Below are 23,509 nucleotides of genomic sequence, written 5' to 3' on the forward strand. Positions count from 1 at the left end.
TAGAAGGAGTCCTCGGCAAGGGTTTGTCCTTGTAAATGGCCATCTTCGTACGGAAACATCCGTAAGGTCGAAATACTAGGCTGTGTGTCACGCTTTGCACAAAGTGTGTCAAACGTAGTAACTGCGCGAGGATATCATTGTTCTTGGTCGGGATATCTTTCACATGTATGTTGAATAATGCTGGTGACAGAACTGATCCATGAGGGGTTCCTGCTGATACCTTCTTCATTTTCGATATATGTCTCTCGATTTTAACTATTAGTCGTCGTTGCTGTGGAAAGGTACCGATCAGTTTGATGTAACAATTCAAAGTTTAGGAGACTGTGAAATATCGCCAGGCATTCGGCTTAATACGCACTTTTTCAAAAGCAGTGAACAAAGCAACAAACAGACGCAAGGTTTCTGATGTAAGTAATACCAGACTAATTCATTTATTATTTTAGAAAGTTGTTTACGCTGTTATAATTCGTTATTTCGCTGATTTACAATAAAATAGTCCTTTTTAGCGTTCCGTATCTCAATCGGTGGAAACGGAACCCTTACAGTATAACTTTGTTATCTGTCTGTCTATCTGCCTGTCCGTCCGATTGTTGAAATCCCCTTTTCTTAGGAAAGGGCAGACATATCAATTCGAAATTTATGTCACATACTACACATACTAAGGTCTATGGTCTCTCGGCAGTGTAATGAAGGATAGCTTCTAAGTCAATGCAATCAAAAAATACGGCCCTTTCTGTAAAATATTTTGATACTCGCAAACTCACTCATCAGAACGTGTTTGGTGCTTCCCATCGCTTTAGAATCATGAAATTTGGCAAGAAGCAAGGTTTCATAGTACACTACTGGCCATTAAAATTGCTACACCACGAAGATGACGTGCTACCGACGCGAAATTTAACCGACAGGAAGAAGATGTCGTGATATGCAAATGATTAGTTTTTCAGAGCATTCACACAAGGTTGGCGCCGGTGGCGACACCTACAACGTGCTGACATGAGGAAAGTTTCCAACTGATTTCTCATACACAAACAGCAGTTGACCGGCGTTGCCTGGTGAAACGTTGTTGTGATACCTCGTGTAAGGAGGAGAAATGCGTACAATCACGTTTCCGATTTTGATAAAGGTCGAATTGTAGACTATCGCGATTGCGGTTTATCGTATCGCGACATTTCTGCTCGCGTTGGTCGAGATCCAATGACTGGTAGCACAATATGGAATCGGTGGGATCAAGAGGGTAATACGGAACGCCGTGCTGCATCCCAACGGCCTCGTATCACTAGTAGTCGAGATGACAGCCACATGGCTGTAACGGATCGTGGAGACACGTTTCGATCCCTGAGTCAACAGATGGCGACGTTTGCAAGACAACAACCATCTGCACAAACAGTTCGACGACGTTTGCAGTAGCATGAACTATCAGCTCGGAGACTATCGCTGCGGTTACCCTTGATTCTGCATCACAGACAGGAGCGCCTGCGATGGTGTACTCAAGGACGAACCGGGGTGCACGAATGGCAAAACGTCATTTTTTCGGATGAATCCAGGTTTTGTTTAGAGCATCATGATGGTCGCATCCGTGTTTGGCGACATCGCGGTGAACGCACATTGGAAGCGTGTATTCGTCATCGCCATACTGGCGTATCACCCGGCGTGATGGTAGGGGGTGCCATTGGTTACACGTCTCGGTCACCTCCTGTTCGCATTGACGGCACTTTATGTGTTACGACGCGTGATTCTACCCTTCATTCGATCCCTGTGAAACCCTACATTTCAGCAGGATAAAGCACGACCGCATGTTGCAGGTCCTGTACGGGCCTTTCTGGATACAGAAAATGTTCGACTGCGGCCCTGGCCAGCACATTCTCCATATCTCTCACTAACTGGAAACGTCTGGTCAAGGGTGGCCGAGCAACTGGGTCGTCACAATACGCCAGTCACTACTCTCGATGAACTGTGGTGTCGTATTGAAGCTGCATGGGCAACTGTACCTGTACACGCCATCCAAGATCTGTTTGACTCACTGAACAGGCGTATCAAGGCCGTTATTACGGCCAGAGGTGGTGGTTCTAGGTACTGATTACTCAGGATCTATGCACCCAAATTGCGTGGAAATGTAGTCAGATGTCAGTTCTAGTATAATATACACTCCTGGAAATTGAAATAAGAACACCGTGAATTCATTGTCCCAGGAAGGGGAAACTTTATTGACACATTCCTGGGGTCAGATACATCACATGATCACACTGACAGAACCTCAGGCACATAGACACAGGCAACAGAGCATTCACAATGTCGGCACTAGTACAGTGTATATCCACCTTTCGCGGCAATGCAGGCTGCTATTCTCCCATGGAGACGATCGTAGAGATGCTGGATGTAGTCCTGTGGAACGGCTTGCCATGCCATTTCCACCTGGCGCCTCAGTTGGACCAGCGTTCGTGCTGGACGTGCAGACCGCGTGAGACGACGCTTCATCCAGTCCCAAACATGCTCAATGGGGGACAGATCCGGAGATCTTGCTGGCCAGGGTAGTTGACTTACACCTTCTAGAGCACGTTGGGTGGCACGGGATACATGTGGACGTGCATTGTCCTGTTGGAACAGCAAGTTCCCTTGCCGGTCTAGGAATGGTAGAACGATGGGTTCGATGACGGGTACCGTGCACTATTCAGTGTCCCCTCGACGATCACCGGTGGTGTACGGCCAGTGTAGGAGATCGCTCCCCACACCATGATGCCGGGTGTTGGCCCTGTGTGCCTCGGTCGTATGCAGTCCTGATTGTGGCGCTCACCTGCACGGCGCCAAACACGCATACGACCATCATTGGCACCAAGGCAGAAGCGACTCTCATCGCTGAAGACGACACGTCTCCATTCGTCCCTCCATTCACGCCTGTCGCGACACCACTGGAGGCGGGCTGCACGATGTTGGGGCGTGAGCGGAAGACGGCCTAACGGTGTGCGGGACCGTAGCCCAGCTTCATGGAGACGGTTGCGAATGGTCCTCGCCGGTACCCCAGGAGCAACAGTGTCCCTAATTTGCTGGGAAGTGGCGGTGCGGTCCCCTACGGCACTGCGTAGGATCCTACGGTCTTGGCGTGCATCCGTGCGTCGCTGCGGTCCGGTCCCAGGTCGACGGGCACCTACCGCGGACCACTGGCGACAACATCGATGTACTGTGGAGACCTCACGCCCCACGTGTTGAGCAATTCGGCGGTACGTCCACCCGGCCTCCCGCATGCCCACTATACGCCCTCGCTCAAAGTCCGTCAACTGCACATACGGTTCACGTCCACGCTGTCGCGGCATGCTACCAGTGTTAAAGACTGCGATGGAGCTCCGTATGCCACGGCAAACTGGCTGACACTGACGGCGGCGGTGCACAAATGCTGCGCAGCTAGCGCCATTCGACGGCCAACACCGCGGTTCCTGGTGTGTCCGCTGTGCCGTGCGTGTGATCATTGCTTGTACAGCCCTCTCGCAGTGTCCGGAGCAAGTATGGTGGGTCTGACACACCGGTGTCAATGTGTTCTTTTTTCCATTTCCAGGAGTGTATTTGTCCAATGTTACCCGTTTATCATCTGCATTTCTTCTTGGTGTATCAGTTTTAATGAGCAGTAAAGTATAAGTGCAGGAAAACGTCAGAACACTGTGAACTTGTAGTTAAGAGGATTGCCCAGAAAGTATTGCACCGGAATTTTTCTCAGCCAAAAACGATGCTACAAACGCGAAACGGTACGTATGTATTATTTGAATTGTCCTGAGTGAGCGCGCCAAGTTTCCGTCACCTCCGATAGGTAGCGTAGCGGCAGGACTGTTTCAAAACGGCGTCTGTAGGTGATGTACATTACAAACAACGTGCCGTCTTTGAATTTCTCACTGCACAGAAAGAAAGTGTGGGAATATTCGCAAAAGCCGGCCGCGGTGGTCTAGCGGTTCCCTGGCGCTCAGTCCGGAACCGCGCGACTGCTACGGTCGCAGGTTCGAATCCTGCCTCGGGCATGGATGTGTGTGATGTCCTTAGGTTAGTTAGGTTTAAGTAGTTCTAAGTTCTAGGGGACTGATGACCACAGATGTTAAGTCCCATAGTGCTCAGAGCCATTTGAACCATTTCGCAAAATCTTGTGCAACGTCCATGGAGCATCTACTGTCGAGAGAAGTCCAGTTAGTCGTTGGGCACGGAGCGTGAGGTCACCAGAAGGCGGTTCGTCGGAGCTCCACGATTTGCAGCGGTCTGGGAGCCCATCCACGGCTGTCGCGCCTGACATGCTGCAGCGAGCTGATGTTGTCATTCATTAAGGATGCCATTCGTGGAAGACATTTAGAGGACGACGAGGAGGTGGTTCACACAGTGAAGCACTGGCTCCGCGTCCGCAGCTCGTGGTCGTGCGGTAGCGTTCTCGCTTCCCGCGCCCGGGTTCCCGGGTTCGATTTCCGGCGGGGTCAGGGATTTTCTCTGCCTCGTGATGACTGAGTGTTCTGTGATGTCGTTAGGTTAGTTAGGTTTAAGTAGTTCTAAGTTCTAGGGTACTGATGTCCATAGATGTTAAGTCCCATAGTGCTCAGAGCCATTTTTGAACTGGCTCCGCCACCAGGACAAGGATTAGCACCGACAGGGCATACACGCCCTCGTTTCGCGCTGGAGGAAGGCCATAGAATGGGAAGGATTTTACGTGGAAAAATAGGGGGTGTAGATAAAACCCCATTCTTTCGTGTGTGTAATTCTCATTATGTTCAATAAAGAACTGTTGAAGAAAAAAAATGCTGTGCTTTACTTTCTGGGCAACCCTAGTGCATCATACGAAAAAAGTTATTTTCTTGGCATGTGTTATCCGACTTCGAACTTGAAATTACAACAGTCTGGAAAGTTTTGCAATCTCTGGAACTGGTGTGTTTCCATTATCAAGATCGATAACAGGCAAAAATCGTGGAGATTCTCGATTCCCAGAATGGACGGAAGTGCCTATATACATAATTAAGTTTGTATGGAAAGGTCTACTTGCAACTGCCCATTTTCCCCCTTATATCAGCGACCATCACACAACATACAGTAATATTGAGTGCAAATAGTCTGCTGATGATGAACCTCTCGGTTAGAAACTGGTAAATCCATTATTTGTGCCTAATAAACAGCATTATTCATAGTGACTGGCTTTTGTCTTTAGGTTAATGCAGTAAGAATTAAGCCGGAAGTCTAATTTGCCAACATCCGCTTAACGCGAATTTTGCTGAATCTTCGCCATTTTAGGTTCGGCTAGTGCATATTATTGCGGAAATATTCTATCATGGCAGACAAATACACACGCTTTATGGCCATCAAGTCTCTTATGTCACGAAAACAGCTCTTTGGGTTCTTCTGGAACGGCAATTATCTGGCGGATAACCTTTTTTTCTCGCCTCGTCTCCAGGCCACATCAAGTCGCGGAGACACTACAGTGACCTTCTTCGTTAACAGCGTTTCTGTCATTCAGTAGTGGCATGTGGGCTCCCGCGACTTGACATGCTGACTGGAGGCACAAGCCGACACCGCTTCGTGTGCCGCAAGCGATGGGATGCCGCAGGCTGGAACGGGACGGGGCGGGACCGGTTGAGGCACGGCAGCTGCCAGTGGCGCAGGCGGCTGCAATTTATATGGCGCGCGGCGCTGGCGAGCCAGTAATCTGGGCGCAATTACCGACACGCCTGGCGCCATCCCGCGACCCACTGAGCCGAGCGCAGCCGAGCCGCCAGCTCCCCGTGAAGGCGCGTCCGCTCTCATTACCGACTGCTGGCCACCCACCCTACCAGCGTCACGGACCCGCTTCCCCATCACTGCTACAGTTAATGACGTGAGAGGTATCTGCGATGTAGGCAGCTGCACGTCACGGGAACCTAGTTAACAGTACCATTTCCCAACTTCTTACTGATATGTCCGGTTTCGCTAGAAACTTTGGGAGGAGTGGGAGGCGGACAAGGCGCGGATCCAATCGGGTCGTTATCCCCCTCTATCCATCCCCACTCCCCACAAAAATCGTTATGAAATACAATCTCAATATAAACAACTGAAACAATTCGGAGAGTTTAAATGTGTATTTTTGAGTCATTTTGCAATAAAGCTTCGTTAAGGGGAGGTTTACTATCTTTTGGTTTAAAAACTCGATTTTTTAAACTGTATTTTTGGATCCATAAAAGTGTTTAGAATCCACCCCGAAACGGTTTTTCCGAATACAGAACGGAGATGTTTGCTATTCGCGGCTGAACAAAAAATCCGATGGTATTAAAATTCTGTGGAACAGATGAAGAAGGCAATTTGGGAAACGTATTTCCACAAGTGTTCGCCGGATGACCACCCACAACACCAAACTTGTCAGGCTGGGAAAACTAGTTGGTCCGAGTGGCGCTTTGCAGAGGCTACCGGCCATCTGGACGAATATCAACACGACCAGCCGCTCTCCAAAGAAGTTCAAAAAGTGGTTCATCCGATCTACGATGCCCTTTCGGAGGACGAGAGGGTGCTTGAGAGGAAACAGACAAAATTCTAATGAAAGTTTGGACGCCGGTGCTTGGAAGTTAGCCCCCAAGCATTTGAATTCTGGTGCGAAGACTGTGGAGATTGCGACTTTCCTGGCAGTGAGCAGCTTCAACGAAGGGTATTCAGCAGTTCTGAAGACCATGACAACTATGGACGTCACCCTGGGACTCTATTCGACGCAGTTCGCCAAGCATTCGGACGACCACCGGATTCAAGCGGCCGAAAACCGCTTGTCACTGGCCGTACGAGCGGCTCTGGAGCAGCGCAGGATAGCCCAGATTGAGCAGAAAGCCCTCTATGAGGAAGAGGAAGGACTAGTTTATGGACCCAGAACAGCAGATTGAACGCAAGTTGCATAATACCACATTTATATGTAGTCAAAACTTCAAACGCGTTTTTCTCGAAATGACTTTTTTTATCGCGTCGTATGGTAACACCAAATCTACTGAAGCGATTGGCATGATTCTTTGTTTACGACGAAGCTAACTAAATTGTGTAGGAGTTGCACCACTTTTATTCCTATCCATCAACTACAAACATTTTTACTTGTCCGACAAAGTCGAAAAATCGATTAAAAAAACCCTCTTTTCTTCAAATGGCCGCCATTTTGTTTCCTGTGGTTCAAATAACTTAAGCGAGGTACAACTCCTAAAGAATATTATATACTTCCCTAACGTCAACTCCATTTTGATTTCAGACGAGTCGGCTGACCTGTGACATATCGCGCGTGGAGGTCTACATCGAAATTTTGTTTCGTTCCGATGGCACTTCCCCCTTTGCTCTTCGACATTTCCGGTCGAAAAAATTCCAGTTTGTAGAGCGAATATCAATAAACATTTTGACCAAATTTGACAATGATATCTACAACACATCCCGAGAAAAAAATTCTCATAGAACATGCTTTTTTCGGGCCAAAGATAGTAAACCTCCCCTTAATTCTCCCAGAAAGTAAACAGTGGTAACGTGTTGCTAGCCCATTCTAAGTGCACTTAGTTCGTTAGTAAACAATGTCAAATATCTATCTGAAATTTTTTAAGAATGTAAGTTTGGATAATATTTACCAATTTGAAAGTGTGTCGTCACTGAAGAATGAAAACAATGAGTGATCTGAATAAAAGAAATCACATTGTTCGTTGAGTAAGTAACGCAACACTTTTTTTTCTCGGCCAGTTTCGGTTGACAAAATGCGAAATGTAATGTGGGACATCGTGGAATATTGTCGCTTCAGCCCCTGTAGTTTCACGAAGTTCCGATATGTGATGGCGCTGTACATAGCCTTCAAATAGCATCTGTAATGGAGGTGCGTGCCAAACCGGGAACTGTCATTGAGTTTCTTTTGGCGGGAAACCAGAGCATCGTAGGTATTCGTAGGCCGCTTGCAGAATGTCTACGGAGACTTGGCAGAAAACAAAAGCACGGTGAGTCGTTGGACTGGTCGTCTGTCATCATTGCAATAATGCCGCGCAAAACCTGTCCGATTTCCCGCTTGCCGGCTGGCCGCACACAGCTGTGACTCCATGCCACTCTGTAATGTGTTCAAACTCTCATTAGAGGTGAAGCGAACGAACTTCTTCTTCTCCATAACAAAGCAAGGTCTCACACAAGTCCGCGCGCCCGAGAGAAGCTCACAAAGCTTTACTGGAGTGTTCTTCCTCATCCACCCTACATACCGGATCTCGCACCTTCCGACTTCCATCTGTTTGGCACTCTGCGACACGCAGTACGTGGATGATGGGGAGGTTACTGTCGCAACAAGACGTAGGCCCAGGAATGGACCAGTAGTGAGGTACCATGCTGTCTTGTAGCCGTTCCGCGTAAGGTGAGGTAAGGCCGACGCATGGAACGCAGATTATACTGAAAAATAGGGTTTTGTAGCCAAAAGAGTGGAGAAAAAAAATGATGTTTTGGAATGCTATAGAAAACCAACCTGCTTTCAGAAAAAGATGTGTAGCATTACTTACTGAACGCCCCTCGTATCTTACACGAAATTTTATTGAAACTTTACTGTACAGATCCTATAAACAATCGATTTGTGTCTTACCACTATTTGCAACCGAGGCCTTCAACCAAAAGAACTTTGGCAATTATTAAAGAAATATCGACAGAAAAAAGTGAAAATAAAATTCCTTCGGAAATCAAAAACTGTTATAAGGCGAGGTGGTGGTTTTTTCTCATTGCTTTTCAGATACGTTTTGGAAAAGATAATAACGGAATAGGATCTTAGACTAGAAGAAATAAAATACAAGAAATCAGACTGCAATACAGAAACTCGAACGTCAGAATCATCTGTTTTAACTTCGCAATGTATTTAGTAATGTTTTGCGAAGGCATCGATACAGAAACTGAGCAAATCAGGCTGTTTAAAGAGACGATCTAAATGTCTGGATTACAAATTTCTGTCAAAAAGACAGTACTCATGAAGTACTTCAAAATTCCTAATCACAAGGCACAGTAAAATCAGGTGAGTGAATGCATTTAAGTAGGAGGGTTGGGACTTTAATAGTGGCAACTATTTATTTACGGCTCGTACAAAATAGATATGTGTTTCAAAGTTATACTGACCTTCAAAGTATTCACGAGTATTCTGTATAACTCGTTGTCAGCGATGTGGAAGTCGTAGGATACTCTTAGCAGTGCCAGTTGTGTTGACAGTTCGAGCGGCGCGGTCTATTGCCAGACGAATTTGTGGCAGTTCTGGAGCGAATGCCGTGAAGCGTTTCCTTCAGTTTAGAAATCGAGTTGAACTTACGAGGGCTTAAGTCAGGGGAGTGCAGTAGTTGGTATAGCACCTAGCAGCCACGTCAGTCAAGCAAATTAGTAGCAGATTGCACTTTACGTGCTTGAGCATTGTCTTGCAAAATGATGGTCTGGTCCTGCAGAAAGTGTCATCACTTGTGTCTCTATGCAGGTCATAGGTTGTGTTCCAAAAATGAGGAGAAATAGAATCGACTGAAGGTCCGGTTCCGGTACCACCATCTCCAAATTCGTCCACCTGGTAGCCAACTTGGCTAACCAGTAGCTATATTCATTCCCTGGGATCCCAACCCTCGAGGATTGTCTGTAGCGACTGCAGACAGTGAGTGAGTAGTGTGTTTCTTTCCGTACTCACGTTGTAGCGCGCGCGCGTGTCGGCCTGCAGGTAGGAGCGCGCCTGCGCCAGCGACCCCGTGGAGCCGGCCAGCGTGGCGGGCCTCGCCAGGTGCTGCAGCGAGCCGAACGAGCCCTTGAGCAGGTCCGGCCGCTCCGCCACCTCGGGGCCGCCGAACTCGCGCAGCTGCTGCAGCCAGCAGCACAGCATCGCCTCGATGCCCTCGTCCACCTGCAACCACAACAGCCTGTAAAGTAGCAACTATCTTACGTACCAGTGCAATTATGTCTCCCACTCCATTTTACCTTTGACTTTTGATTAAGTTAAGAAGTAATTGTAACACCACAAGAAACCCGAAAACCCAAATAAGAATGTCACGATAATTTAAAGTAGGGAACAGTATTATCTTGACAGGTACGACAACTTTGACAATAATATAAGACCTTACAGTTTTGATGAACACCAATTTCAATAATTACTGAGTATGTCATAATACACTACTTGCCATTGAAATTGCTACACCAAGAAGAAATGCAGATGATAAACGGGTATTCATAGGACAAATATATTATACTATAACTGACATGTGATTACATTTTCACGCAATTTGGGTGCATAGATCCTGAGTAATCAGTACCCAGAACAACCACCTCTGGCCGTAATAACGGCCTTGATACGCGTCGGCATTGAGTCAAACAGAGCTTGGATGGCGTGTACAGGTACAGCTGCCCATGCTGCTTCAACACGATACCACAGTTCATCAAGAGTAGTGACTGGCGTATTGTCACGAGCCAGTAGCTCGACCACCATTGACCAGACGTTTTCAATTGGTGAGAGATCTGAAGAATGTGCTGTCCAGGGCAGCTGTCGAACATTTTCTGTAACCAGAAAGACCCGTACAGGACTTGCAACATGCGGTCGTGCATTATCCTGCTGAAATGTAGGGTTTCGCAGGGATCGAAAGAAGGGTAGAGCCACGGGTCGTAACACATCTGAAATGTAACGTCCACTGTTCAAAGTGTCGTCAATGCGAACAAGAGGTGACCGAAACGTGTAACCAATGGCACCCTATACCATCACGCCGGGTGATACGACAGTATGGTGATGACGAATACACCAAATGGTTCAAATGGCTCTGAGCACTATGGGACTCAACTGCTATGGTCATAAGTCCCCTAGAACTTAGAACTACTTAAATCTAACTAACCTAAGGACATCACATACATCCATGCCCGAGGCAGGATTCGAACCTGTGACCATAGCGGTCGTGCGGTTCCAGACTGTAGCGCCTTTAACCGCTCGGCCACTCCGCCCGGCCTGCGAATACACCCTTCCAATGTGCGTTCACCACGATGTCGCCAAACACAGATGCGACCATCATGATGCTGTAAACAAAACCTGGATTCATCCGAAAAAATGACGTTTTACCATTCGTGCACCCAGGTTCGTCGTTGAGTACACCATCGCTGGCGCTCCTGTCTGTGATGCAGCGTCAAGGGTAACCGCACCCATGGTCTCCGAGCTGTAGTCCATACTGCTGCAAACGTCGTCGAAGTGTTTGTGCAGATGGTTGTTGTCTTGCAAACGTCCCCATCTGTTGACTCAGGGATCGAGACGTGGCTGCACGATCCGTTACACCCATGGGGATAAGATGCGTGTCATCTCGACTGCTAGTGATACGAGGCCGTTGGGATCCAGCACGGCGTTCCGTATTACCCTCTTGAACCCACCGATTCCATATTGTGCTAACAGTCATTGGATCTCGACCATCGCGAGCAGCAATGTCGCGATACAATAAATCACCATCGCGATAGGCTACAATCCGACCTTTATCAAAGTCGGAAACGTGATGGTACGCATTTCTCCTCCTTACACGAGGCATCACAACAACGTTTCACCAGGCAACACCGGTCAACTGCTGTTTGTGTATGAGAAATCGGTTTGAAACTTTCCTCATGTCAGCACGTTGTAGGTGTCGCCACCGGCGCCAACCTTGTGTGAATGCTCTGAAAAGCTAATCATTTGCATATCACAGCATCTTCTCCCTGTCGGTTAAATTTCGCGTCTGTAGCACGTCATCTTAGTGGTGTAGCAATGTTAATGCCCAGTAGTGTATAAAGGTAGAAAGAAAGGTTATTTTTAAGTAGCTATCAAACATCTCAGTAACAACTGCAAGTCAGTACGTCGAACGTTAAGTCCAAAGTAATATGTCGGTCAGAGATAATATTTATTGCGAAAGAGAGTTGTAAACGCGGCGAAAAGGAAATTCAATGCGTCTACAATGCTCGATCATGGAAATGTTAGTCGCTTGCTAGCTTGCTTGCTATCAAGTCGTGAGAGAGAGCACCGTTTGTTATAGTACTAAAAATGGAGCGCTATGAGACTGTTTCGATTTAAAAAAGTACTATTGCGTGATAGAGATGCGCGGACTTTGTTCTCAGTTATTCTGACTTGAGAACTTGAACTGAAGTGATATTTTGATAGTGTACGACGAGTTATTGAACTTTAATTATTGCAGATACTATTGTTGGACTCAACCTTCATCAAAGTGAACAGTTACAACGAAGAAAGGACATAGTATCGAAGACTGCAATACCTGATTAGCCTTGAATAGGAAACATGAATAAGACCACACGAAGATAATTCAAATACGCCGATTGTAAAAGTTGTCGTAATTGTCACGATCACCGAACTGAAAAGAATCGTAATTGATCTGATCCATCGGTGTGCGTGTGGTGTGATGATTATAAACTAACTGCTAAGAAGGAACAATAAAAATTGTTCGTCAGTAATGGAAATCTCACGTGTTGGCTCCATCATTAATTGAACTGTGTGATAGTTGATGATCAAAATTAATTAACTGTGAACATTGTAACTGAAAGAGTGACTTGATGAACATTGAGCAGTGAAAGGAGTGTTTTGCCGAAATAATATTACGACGCACGACAGCAAGATAGCATTACAGATTATCTCTGGATTTGCGTCGTGCCGTAGTGAACAGTTGTGCCTAGCAACGTAACAACAGCTACTGATAATGAACCGCAAATGAATTTTTCCTCGCTTCAGTGGTGTGAAACGACGCCGGTGACGAATGATTCACTCAATAACCGGGCATAGCAGATCATCATAAAACCATAACGGACAATTAAAATCAGCAGTTTGCATTGCTGAGAAGACTGTACGGACTCGAAAACGGACTTTCATACATTACGCGAGGAACAATTTTCTTCAGAGATTTTCAGGTGCTGTTCCACGTTATCCGACGGGGACAACCATCACTGCGCGTCGCGTCTCCAATCCACCGACCGAGCTGTAGCAGTAGCGGCTCAACATAACAGCGACAACGAAAAATGGAGAGGGGACGTCACATAATGTTGTGGCAATAATAATAACGTAAAAGGCTCCATGGGAATTCAAAGAGAAGAATTCACGCTACCTATAAGACGAAGTGAATAAACTGTTTCATGTGAGACCTGCGTTTCTCCCGACGGATACCGTGTTCTAATAACTTACGGGAATCAAGTCGGGTGACGACGTCGACAACCACCGACATGTGGACGGGAGAGCACTCCCCAATTTTCAAGCCATAACTGCAGCAAATAAGCGCTGTGGAGGGAATTTAAAACCTCAGTTTGCAGAGAAACTCCAGAAAGATACACGCACGCACAAATACACACACACTCACACACACACACACACACTGTAAACACTATCGCTGTCACAAACGAAAGATGACCAAATCAGAAATTATTAATAACACAGGCCAACGAAAATTTTTTTATAAAAGCTTTTTTTACTTTGATAGCTGATCTTTATAGATTTTTATGAGCTGAATCCAAATCTAGCCTCAGTTTTTTTTATCACCCATAGTTTTCGAGCAATATGCTTTTTATTATATAGTATAAAAATCCTGTGCTATATGATAAACGGAGAAATTAATGAAACGCCTTGTTACAACATAAGCATGGTTTGTATTTACAGTAAGCTACTTAAAACAATAATATGTGTTAGTAGAGGTTTCACTCGTCAGCTGGAATTGGTTTGTATTTTCTTCCTTTTTTTTCTTTGAAGCTTCTTGTGTAGCTTTTTCTACGAGGAGTGGCTTGCTGAACTCGTCGGTGAAGTGACCAACAGTAGTCCCCCCATCATGCTGGTGTTCCAGCGGCCTTGGTAGCTTTTTTCCATCACTTTGATGTCGTGGTGAAAACGCTCTCCTTGCTCCTCACTAACATCCTCCATATTGTCTGGGAAGTAATCAAGGTGACTGTTCAAAAAGTGAACTTTCAGGCTCATCAAACACCCTAAAGTTTTAAACTTCCTTAACATTGCAGCTATAATAGAAACACATTCTGGGTCTTTTTCATGTCCTATTAACTTTGTAAGGACTTGCTTGTATGATAATCATGCTTCTTTGTCATTTGAGGTCATTGTTGATTCAAAGTTAACATCAAACATCAATTTTCTAGTGTCAGGTCCGAGAAAGACGCCTTCTTTTAGATGCATACATGTTACCATTGCATAATAAAACAGCTTTTAAACTAGTTTGGGATGAATCAGTAAACAGCCTCCAGTTTTCCTTTTTGTATTCAATACCAAACTCATTCATCAGACTGGGAATGTCTGAGCAGTACACTAAATCGCCTTCTTGTAGAAAAAGCTCGGAAAACTGCTGCTCTCTGTTTCTATACGCGTATATGCTGGTTCCAATGGCCAATAAGTTCTTTTCTTCTAATCTAGAGCCAAGAAATTCAGCTTTTTCTTTCATTAAGCCCAGCTCGGTCTTTGTACACAATTTGGGCTCTAGACTTTCTGTATTACAATGGAATTCATTATCATCTGGTTCATCTAAATCATACTGTACCTCAGAAAATACTTTTGTCGGAATAGAATTTAAATCATCAAGTGGTTCAGGATCCAGCAAATCTACACCATGCCTTACTGGTCGGATGGCGGATGGAAGGTTAGGGTAGCTTATTACGTTCTTGTTTTTCGAATTATGACCAGTAATATCAACACTGCAAAAGTAACAATCGTTGGAATGATTTCTTGGCTCCCTCCATATCATAGGAACAGCAAATCGAAAGGCTTTTTTCTCCTTTTTGGACGATCTTCTCAGATCTTCAATACACACGTAACATACCTTATGCGGCGCCCAAAATTTATCTTGATCACCAAGGTTAGATCCAAAGTATGAGAGATAAACTTTTTCACAAAGTCTGTAATATTTCTTTGTTTTATTTTAATCACAAATTCACCACAAATATAACAAAAACTGTCAGCAGAGTTTTTGCAACCCCAATTAGACATTGTACTGAGCCCATGGACAGGAAACGGGAAAGTGAGGTTAGGTTGACAGTAAACAAAACACCGTCTGTTAACACAAAAACAGAATCGACCTTTTTTGACAGCAAACGTTTTTTAGCAGTGCTACCAACGTCATCTACATTCATTACACCTCCTTTCAAAATTATTTTGATTATATAAAAGCTGTTAAATTATTTAAAAAATCGCTTAATTTAATAAATTTCACTGTAAAACTTAAAGAAATGGTGGGTGATACAGTTTTTTAAGTATCATATTTGGATTTCCCACCCTAAAAACATAAGAATAAGCTATTTTCAGCAAAAAAGTTTTTGCATCGTTGGCCTGTGTAATCAGCGGGTGACTCTGTCCCTCTGGTATTTGCAAGGGAGAGAGCAAGATTCCATGCACATTTTAAACAAAAACCATCATCTCTATTTTTATAGGTACTTGTTAATTTAATTTCAACTGCTACCTTAATAACACTATCCCAACAGCCGCAAGTACACGGCAGAATATCCGTGTTGTTATGTTCAATAGGGTGACCGGTGACAAGGCAATGTATCCATGCCACCTCGGGCTCTAGATGTCAGCCGAGGTAGCCCATTTCGAGGTCGCCTTTCGTCAGAATAGTTATAGTGAAACACAGATCAGACGTGACTTGCGCTATCGATCAACTGTGCACCAAGGTGGCACCAAAGTCTACGGCCTTTTTGCCTTATGTAGAGAGCATTTTTCGGAAATATGATGTAAAGTGTGTTTTTCGACCACCATCAGGGTCCTTTTACGTTCCGTAAAGAACGATCTTAGTTTGCGTAAGGCGAGGGTCTACCACATTCCTTGCAGTTGTAGCATTTCATGTATTGGTCACACTGTCTGGGCTGTGGAGAACCGGTGTGCTGACAATGAGCTTAAGTAGCACACACGCTCATAACAGCCGAGCAAATGCGCCTTTGCAGAACATTGCCTTGGCACCGGTGATCCTATGGAATGGAGATTCTGGCATGCACTTGAAGCTATTTGAATAGCGTTATTGAGGTAGCGGTTGACATTACATTAGCAAGTAACCTTATAAATAGCGATGGTGGTTTTTGTTTAAATTCTGCATGAATTCTGCTCTGCCTCTCATCAAAAACCAGAGGTACGTAGTTAACGCTACCTCCCTCATGCCCCGTTGATTATTAATTTCACTATCGATAACGTCTGACGTCGGTGATGTTTGGTTTATGATGGCGCTAGTGTTTAAATTGTGTGTGTGTGTTATCTTTCCGGGATTTCTCTGCAAACCGAGGATTCAAATTCATCTCCACAGCCCTTATTATTGCTTGAAAATGGCAGGGTGTGCTTCTGTCGAATTGTTGGCTGCTGTCGAGGACGTCACCCTGCTTCATTCCTCTAAGTTATTTGAATATTTAGTTTTTGAATATTTAGTTTATAATTAAATTCGAGTAAGAAGCAATATTTGAAATGACGCAGCAGGATCATACAAACAGACCGTCCTTTGACTCTCGCAGATAGGATATACAAACAGGCATTTGTGACGGAGAGAAAGAACTCGAAGAGTTGCAAACAAATAAGTCGCCAGGTCCAGATGGAATACCAATTCAGTATTACAGAGAGTGCTCTATGGCATTGATTAAACTGCATTTATAGCGAATCTGTCGCTTAGCGCAAAGTCGCAAGCGATTGAAAAAAAAGCGCAGGTGACTGCTATATGTAAGAAGGGTAAATTTACGGATCTATATAATTACGGACCAATATCCTTGACGTCGGTTTGCTGCAGAATTCTCAATCACATTCTGAGTTCGAATACAAGAAATTTTCTTGAGACACAAAATCTTCTGATCATAAATCAGCATGCTTGATAACCTACAGACCGTGGATTGAGGGCAACAGGCATTTTTCATATTCCTAGAATTCCGGAAAGCGTTCTACGCGGTTTCCAACTGCAGACTGCTGACAAAATCCGAGCATACGGTTTAGATTCCCAGATATGTGAGTGGCTCGAAGACTTTCTAGGTAATGGGACCTAGTACGTTGTCTTCGAGGGCGAGTGTTCATCAGAGACAAGAGTGTAGCCAGAGGTGGCCGAGGGACGTTTGATAGGACCGCTCTTATTGTCTGTAATATGCGAGGGTTGGAACTTAAATAGTGGCAATTATTTATACGTGGCCGACACAAAAGAGTTACATGTTTGCGCCTGTTACTGTCCTTCAGAGTAGTCACCAGCGTTGTGTAAAACGCGTTGCCAGCAATATGGAAGGAGTAGTACACCGTTTTCAGAGCCTGTTCGGTTGATGGTGCGAAAGAAGCGGCGACACATGTTGCACGACAATGCGCGGGCGCATACAGCGTAGGCTGTGGCTGCTCTGTTCGGTCGATGGGACTAGGAAGTACAGTACCGTCCACCATACTCCCCGGACTTAAGTCCTTGTGACTTTGATTTGATTCCGAAGATGAAGGAGCCACTTCGTGGCATTCGCTTCAGAACTTTTCCAGAGATTCGACAGGCAGTAGACCACTCCATTCGCACCATCAACAGAACAGGCTCTGCTAACGGTATACTACGCCTTCCACATCGCTGGCAACGGGTTCTACACTACGCTGGTGACTACTTTGAAGAACCGTAACAGGTGCAAACATGTAACCCTTTTGTATCGGTTGTGAATAAGTAGTTGCCACTATTTAAGTTCCAACCCTCGTATATAAATGGTCTGACGTACAGGGTGGGCAGCAACCTACGGCTGTTCGCTGATGACGCTGTGGTGGACGGGGAGGTGTCATCGTTGAGTGACTGAAGGAGGATACAAGATTACTTACACAGAGCTTTTAGTTGGTGTCACGAATGGCAGCTTGCTCTAAATGTCGAAAAGTGTGAGTTAATGCGGAGCAGTATGAAAAACAATCCTGTAACGTTCGAATCCACCATTAGCAAGGTGCTGCTTGACACAGTCAGATAGATCAAATATCTATGCATAATGTTGCAAAGCGATGTGAAACGGAATCAACACATCTGGATGGTAGTAGGAAAGGTGAATGGCCGACTTCAGTTTACTGAGAGCATTTTAGGAAAATATTGATCATCTATAATGGACCTTGCCGTTGGTGGGGAGGCTTGCGTGCCTCAGCGATACAGATGGCCGTACCGTAGGTGCAACCACAACGGAGGGGTATCTGTTGAGAGGCCAGACAAACATGTGGTTCCTGAAGAGGGGCAGCAGCCTTTTCAGTAGTTGCAGGGGATGATTGACTGATCTGGCCTTGTAACATTAACCAAAACGGCCTTGCTGTGCTGGTACTGCGAACGGCTGAAAGCAAGGGGAAACTAGAGCCGTAATTTTTCCCGAGGACATTCAGCTCTACTGTACGATTAAATGATGATGGCGTCCTCTTGGGTAAAATATTCCGGAGGTAAAATAGTCCCCCATTCGGATCTCCGAGCGGGACTACTCAGGAGGATGTCGTTATCAGGAGAAAGAAAACTGGCGTTCTACGGATCGGAGCGTGGAATGTCAGATCCCTTAATCGGGCAGGTAGGTTAGAAAATTTGAATTTTGCACAGAGCATAACTTAATCTTAGCCAACACTTGGTTCAAGAATCATAAAAGAAGGTTGTATACCTGGAAGAATCCTGGAGATACTAAAAGGTATCAGATAGATTATATAATGGTAAGACAGAGATTGAGGAACCAGGTTTTAAATTGTAAGACATTTCCTGGGGCAGATGTCGATTCTGACCACAATCTATTGGTTATGAACTGCAGATTGAAACTGAAGAAACTGCAAAAAGGTGGGAATTTGAGGAGATGGGACCTGGATAAACTGAAAGAACCAGAGGTTGTAGAGAGTTTCAGGGAGAGCATAAGGGAACAATTGACAGGAATGGGGGAAAGAAATACAGTAGAAGAAGAATGGGTAGCTCTGAGGGATGAAGTAGTGAAGGCAGCAGAGGATCAAGTAGGTAAAAAGACGAGGGCTAATAGAAATCCTTGGGTAACAGAAGAAATATTGAATTTAATTGATGAAAGGAGAAAATACAAAACTGCAGTAAATGAAGCAGGCAAAAAGGAATACAAACGTCTCAAAAATGAGATCGACAGGAAGTGCGAAATGGCTAAGCAGGGATGGCTAGAGGACAAATGTAAGGATGTAGAGGCTTGTCTCACTAGGGGTAAGATAGATACTGCCTACAGGAAAATTAAAGAGACCTTTGGAGAGAAGAGAACCACTTGTATGAATATCAAGAGCTCAGATGGCAACCCAGTTCTAAGCAAAGAAGGGAAGGCAGAAAGGTGGAAGGAGTATATAGAGGGTTTATACAAGGGCGATGTACTTGAGGACAATATTATGGAAATGGAAGAGGATATAGATGAAGACGAAATGGGAGATAAGATACTGCGTGAAGAGTTTGACAGAGCACTGAAAGACCTGAGTCGAAACAAGGCCCCGGGAGTAGACAACATTCCATTTGAACTACTGATGGCCTCGGGAGAGCCAGTCATGACAAAACTCTACCATCTGGTGAGTACGATGTATGAGACAGGCGAAATACCCTCAGACTTCAAGAAGAATATAATAATTCCAATCCCAAAGAAAGCAGGTGTTGACAGATGTGAAAATTACCGAACTATCAGTTTAATAAGTCACAGCTGCAAAATACTAACGCGAATTCTTTACAGACGAATGGAAAAACTGGTAGAAGCCGACCTCGGGGAAGATCAGTTTGGATTCCGTAGAAATGTTGGAACACGTGAGGCAATACTGACCTTACGACTTATCTTAGAAGAAAGATTAAGAAAAGGCAAACCTACGTTTCTAGCATTTGTAGACTTAGAGAAAGCTTTTGACAATGTTAACTGGAATACTCTCTTTCAAATTCTGAAGGTGACAGGGGTAAAATACAGGGAGCGAAAGGCTATTTATAGTTTGTACAGAAACCAGATGGCAATTATAAGAGTCGAGGGGCATGAAAGGGAAGCAGTGGTTGGGAAAGGAGTAAGACAGGGTTGTAGCCTCTCCCCGATGTTATTCAATCTGTATATTGAGCAAGCAGTAAAGGAAACATAAGAAAAATTTGGAGTAGGTATTAAAATTCATGGAGAAGAAGTAAAAACTTTGAGGTTCGCCGATGACATTGTAATTCTGTCAGAGACAGCAAAGGACTTGGAAGAACAGTTGAATGGAGTGGACAGTGTCTTGAAAGGAGGATATAAGATGAACATCAACAAAAGCAAAACGAGGATAATGGAATGTAGTCAAATTAAGTCGGGTGATGCTGAGGGAATTAGATTAGGAAATGAGACACTTAAAGTAGTAAAGGAGTTTTGCTATTTAGGGAGTAAAATAACTGATGATGGTCGAAGTAGAGAGGATATAAAATGTAGACTGGCAATGGCAAGGAAAGCGTTTCTCAAGAAGAGGAATTTGTTAACATCGAGTATAGATTTAAGTGTCAGGAAGTCGTTTCTGAAAGTATTTGTATGGAGTGTAGCCATGTATGGAAGTGAAACATGGACGATAACTAGTTTGGACAAGAAGAGAATAGAAGCTTTCGAAATGTGGTGCTACAGAAGAATGCTGAAGATAAGGTGGGTAGATCACGCAACTAATGAGGAGGTATTGAATAGGATTGGGGAGATGAGAAGTTTGTGGCACAACTTGACTAGAAGAAGGGATCGGTTGGTAGGACATGTTTTGAGGCATCAAGGGATCACAAATTTAGCATTGGAGGGCAGTGTGGAGGGTAAAAATCGTAGAGGGAGACCAAGAGATGAATACACTAAGCAGATTCAGAAGGATGTAGGTTGCAGTAGATACTGGGAGATGAAGAAGCTTGCACAGGATAAAGTAGCATGGAGAGCTGCATCAAACCAGTCTCGGGACTGAAGACCACAACAACAATAACATAAAGGAGACCGCGTATTGGGCACAGGTCCGACAAATTCTTGAGTGTTTGGGATCCCCACCAGGAGGGATTAAAGGAAGACATCGAAGCAATTCGAAGGCGGGCTGCTAGATTTCCTAACGAAAGGTTTTGATCAGCATGAAAGGATGCTTTGTGAACTCAAATGGGAATTCCTGCTGGTAAGGCGACGTTCTTTTTGAGGAACAGTAATGAGAAAATTTAAAGAACCGGCATTTGAAGCTGAATGTAGAACGGTCCTACTGCCGCCAACGTACATTTAGCCTAAGGACTACGAAGATATGACAAGAGAAATAATGGCTCTTTTAATTTATCTATCTGCTATACAGGGTGGTCCATTGATCGTGACCGCGCCAAATATCTCACGAAATAAGCGTCAAACGAAAAAAAATACAAAGAACGAAACTTGTCTATCTTGAAGGGGGAAACCAGATGGCGCTATGATTGGACCGCTAGATGGCGCTGTCATAGGTCAAAGGATATCAATTGCGTTTTTTTAAAAATAGGAACCCCCATTTTTATTATATATTCGTGTAGTACGTAAAGAAATATGAATGTTTTAGTTAGACCACTTTTTTCGCTTTGTGATAGATGGCGCTGTAATAGTCACAAACACATGGCTCACAATTTTAGACAAATAGTTGGCTAAAAATGGTTCAAATGGCTCTGAGCACTATGGGACTCAACATCTTAGGTCATAAGTCCCCTAGAACTTAGAACTACTTAAACCTAACTAACCTAAGGACATCACACACATCCATGCCCGAGGCAGGATTCGAACCTGCGACCGTAGCAGTCCCGCGGTTCCGGACTGCAGCGCCAGAACCGCTAGACCACCGCGGCCGGCAAATATAGTTGGAAACAGGTAGGTTTTTTAAATTAAAATACAGAACGTAAGTACGTTTGAACATTTTATTTCGGTTGTTACAATGTGATACATGTACCTTCGTGAACTTATCATTTCTGAGAACGCATGCTGTTACAACGAGAGTACCTGTAAATACCACATTAATGTAATAAATGCTCAAAATGATGTCCGTCAACCTCAATGCATTTGGCAATACGTGTAACGACATTCCTCTCAACAGCGAGTAGTTCGCCTTCCGTAATGTTCGCACATGCATTGACAATGCGTAGACGCATGTTGTCAGGCGTTGTCGGTGGATCACGATAGCAAATATCCTTCAACTTTCCCCACACAAAGAAATCCGGGGACGTCAGATCCGGTGAACGTGCGGACCATGGTATGGTGCTTCGACGACCAATCCACCTGTCATGAAATATGCTATTCAATACCGCTTCAACCGCACGATTGCTATGTGCCGGACATCCATCATGTTGAAAGTACATCGCCATTCTGTCATGCAGTGAAACATCTTGTAGTAACATCGGTAGAACATTACGTAGGAAATCAGCATACATTGCACCATTTAGATTGCCATCGATAAAATGGGGGCCAATTATCCTTCCTCCCATAATACCGCACCATACATTAACCCGCCAAGGTCACTGATGTTCCACTTGTCGCAGCCGTAGTGGATTTTCCGTTGCCCAATAGTGCATATTATGCCGGTTTACGTTACCGCTGTTGGTGAATGACGCTTCGTCGCTAAAAAGAACGCGTACAAAAAATCTGTCATCGTCCCGTAATTTCTCTTGTGGCCAGTGGCAGAACTGTACACGACGTCCGAAGTCGTCGCCATGCAATTGCTGGTGCATAGAAATATGGTACGGGTGCAATCGATGTGGATGTAGCATTCTCAACACCGACGGTCTTGAGATTCCCGATTCTCGCGCAGTTTGTCTGCTACTGATGTGCGGATTAGTCGCAACAGCAGCTAAAACACCTACTTGGGCATCATCATTTGTTGCAGGTCGTGGCTGACGTTTCACATGTGGCTGAAAACTTCCTGTTTCCTTAAATAACGTAACTATCCGGCGAACGGTCCGGACACTTGGATGATGTCGTGCAGGATACCGAGCAGCATACATAGCACACACCCGTTGGACATTTTATCAAAATAGCCATACATCAACACGATATCGACCTTTTCCGCAATTGGTAAACGGTCCATTTCAACACGGGTAATGTATCACGAAGCAAATACCGGCCTCACTGGCGGAATGTTACGTGATACCACGCACTTACACGTTTGTGACTATTACAGCGCCATCTATCAAAGCGAAAAAAGTGGTCCAACTAAAACATTCATATTTCTTTACGTACTACACGAATATGTAATAAAAAATTGGGGTTCCTATTTTAAAGAAACGCAGTTGATATCCGTTTGACCTTGGCTGCGCGATCTAGCGGGCCTACCATAGCGCCATCTGGTTTCCCCCTTCAAGCTAGACGAGTTTCGTTCTTTGTAGTTTTTTCGTTTGACGCCGTTGGATAAGCAGCTGCAGCAGCAAGTCGTATACTCCTAGCTCACTCATTTGTTACATAGTTTAATTCTTAATTTCTTTGCGTGTTTTTGGTACTTGCATTGTTTAATTCATAAATTTCGGGCGTATTATAGTATTTGAGAGTTGTAGCATCGCGTTTTAGTACCTGAATAGTGTAAATTCGCGTAGTCGTCTGTCATCTGTTTTTGTTTTGAACGGCCAGTGTCGGTTGGTCACAGTCAGTGTGCTCCCTGCCGCCGTTGGATAAGCAGCTGCAGCAGCAAGTCGTATACTCCTAG

The 23,509-nt window shown here is 44.8% G+C and overlaps 1 protein-coding gene across 1 annotated transcript in view; it reads right to left on the reverse strand.

Moving 5' to 3' along the window:
* Positions 1-23,509, reverse strand: part of LOC126154306 (retinal guanylyl cyclase 2) — a 450,774-nt gene that overhangs the window by 385,441 nt on the left and 41,824 nt on the right. The window contains exon 3 of the mRNA XM_049916128.1: positions 9,620-9,829. Within this exon, the coding sequence (XP_049772085.1) occupies positions 9,620-9,829 (210 nt within the window). The remainder of the gene's footprint in view (positions 1-9,619; positions 9,830-23,509) is intronic.

The sequence above is a fragment of the Schistocerca cancellata genome, chromosome 2, assembly GCF_023864275.1.
Source record: "Schistocerca cancellata isolate TAMUIC-IGC-003103 chromosome 2, iqSchCanc2.1, whole genome shotgun sequence".
Lineage (NCBI taxonomy): Eukaryota > Metazoa > Arthropoda > Insecta > Orthoptera > Acrididae > Schistocerca > Schistocerca cancellata.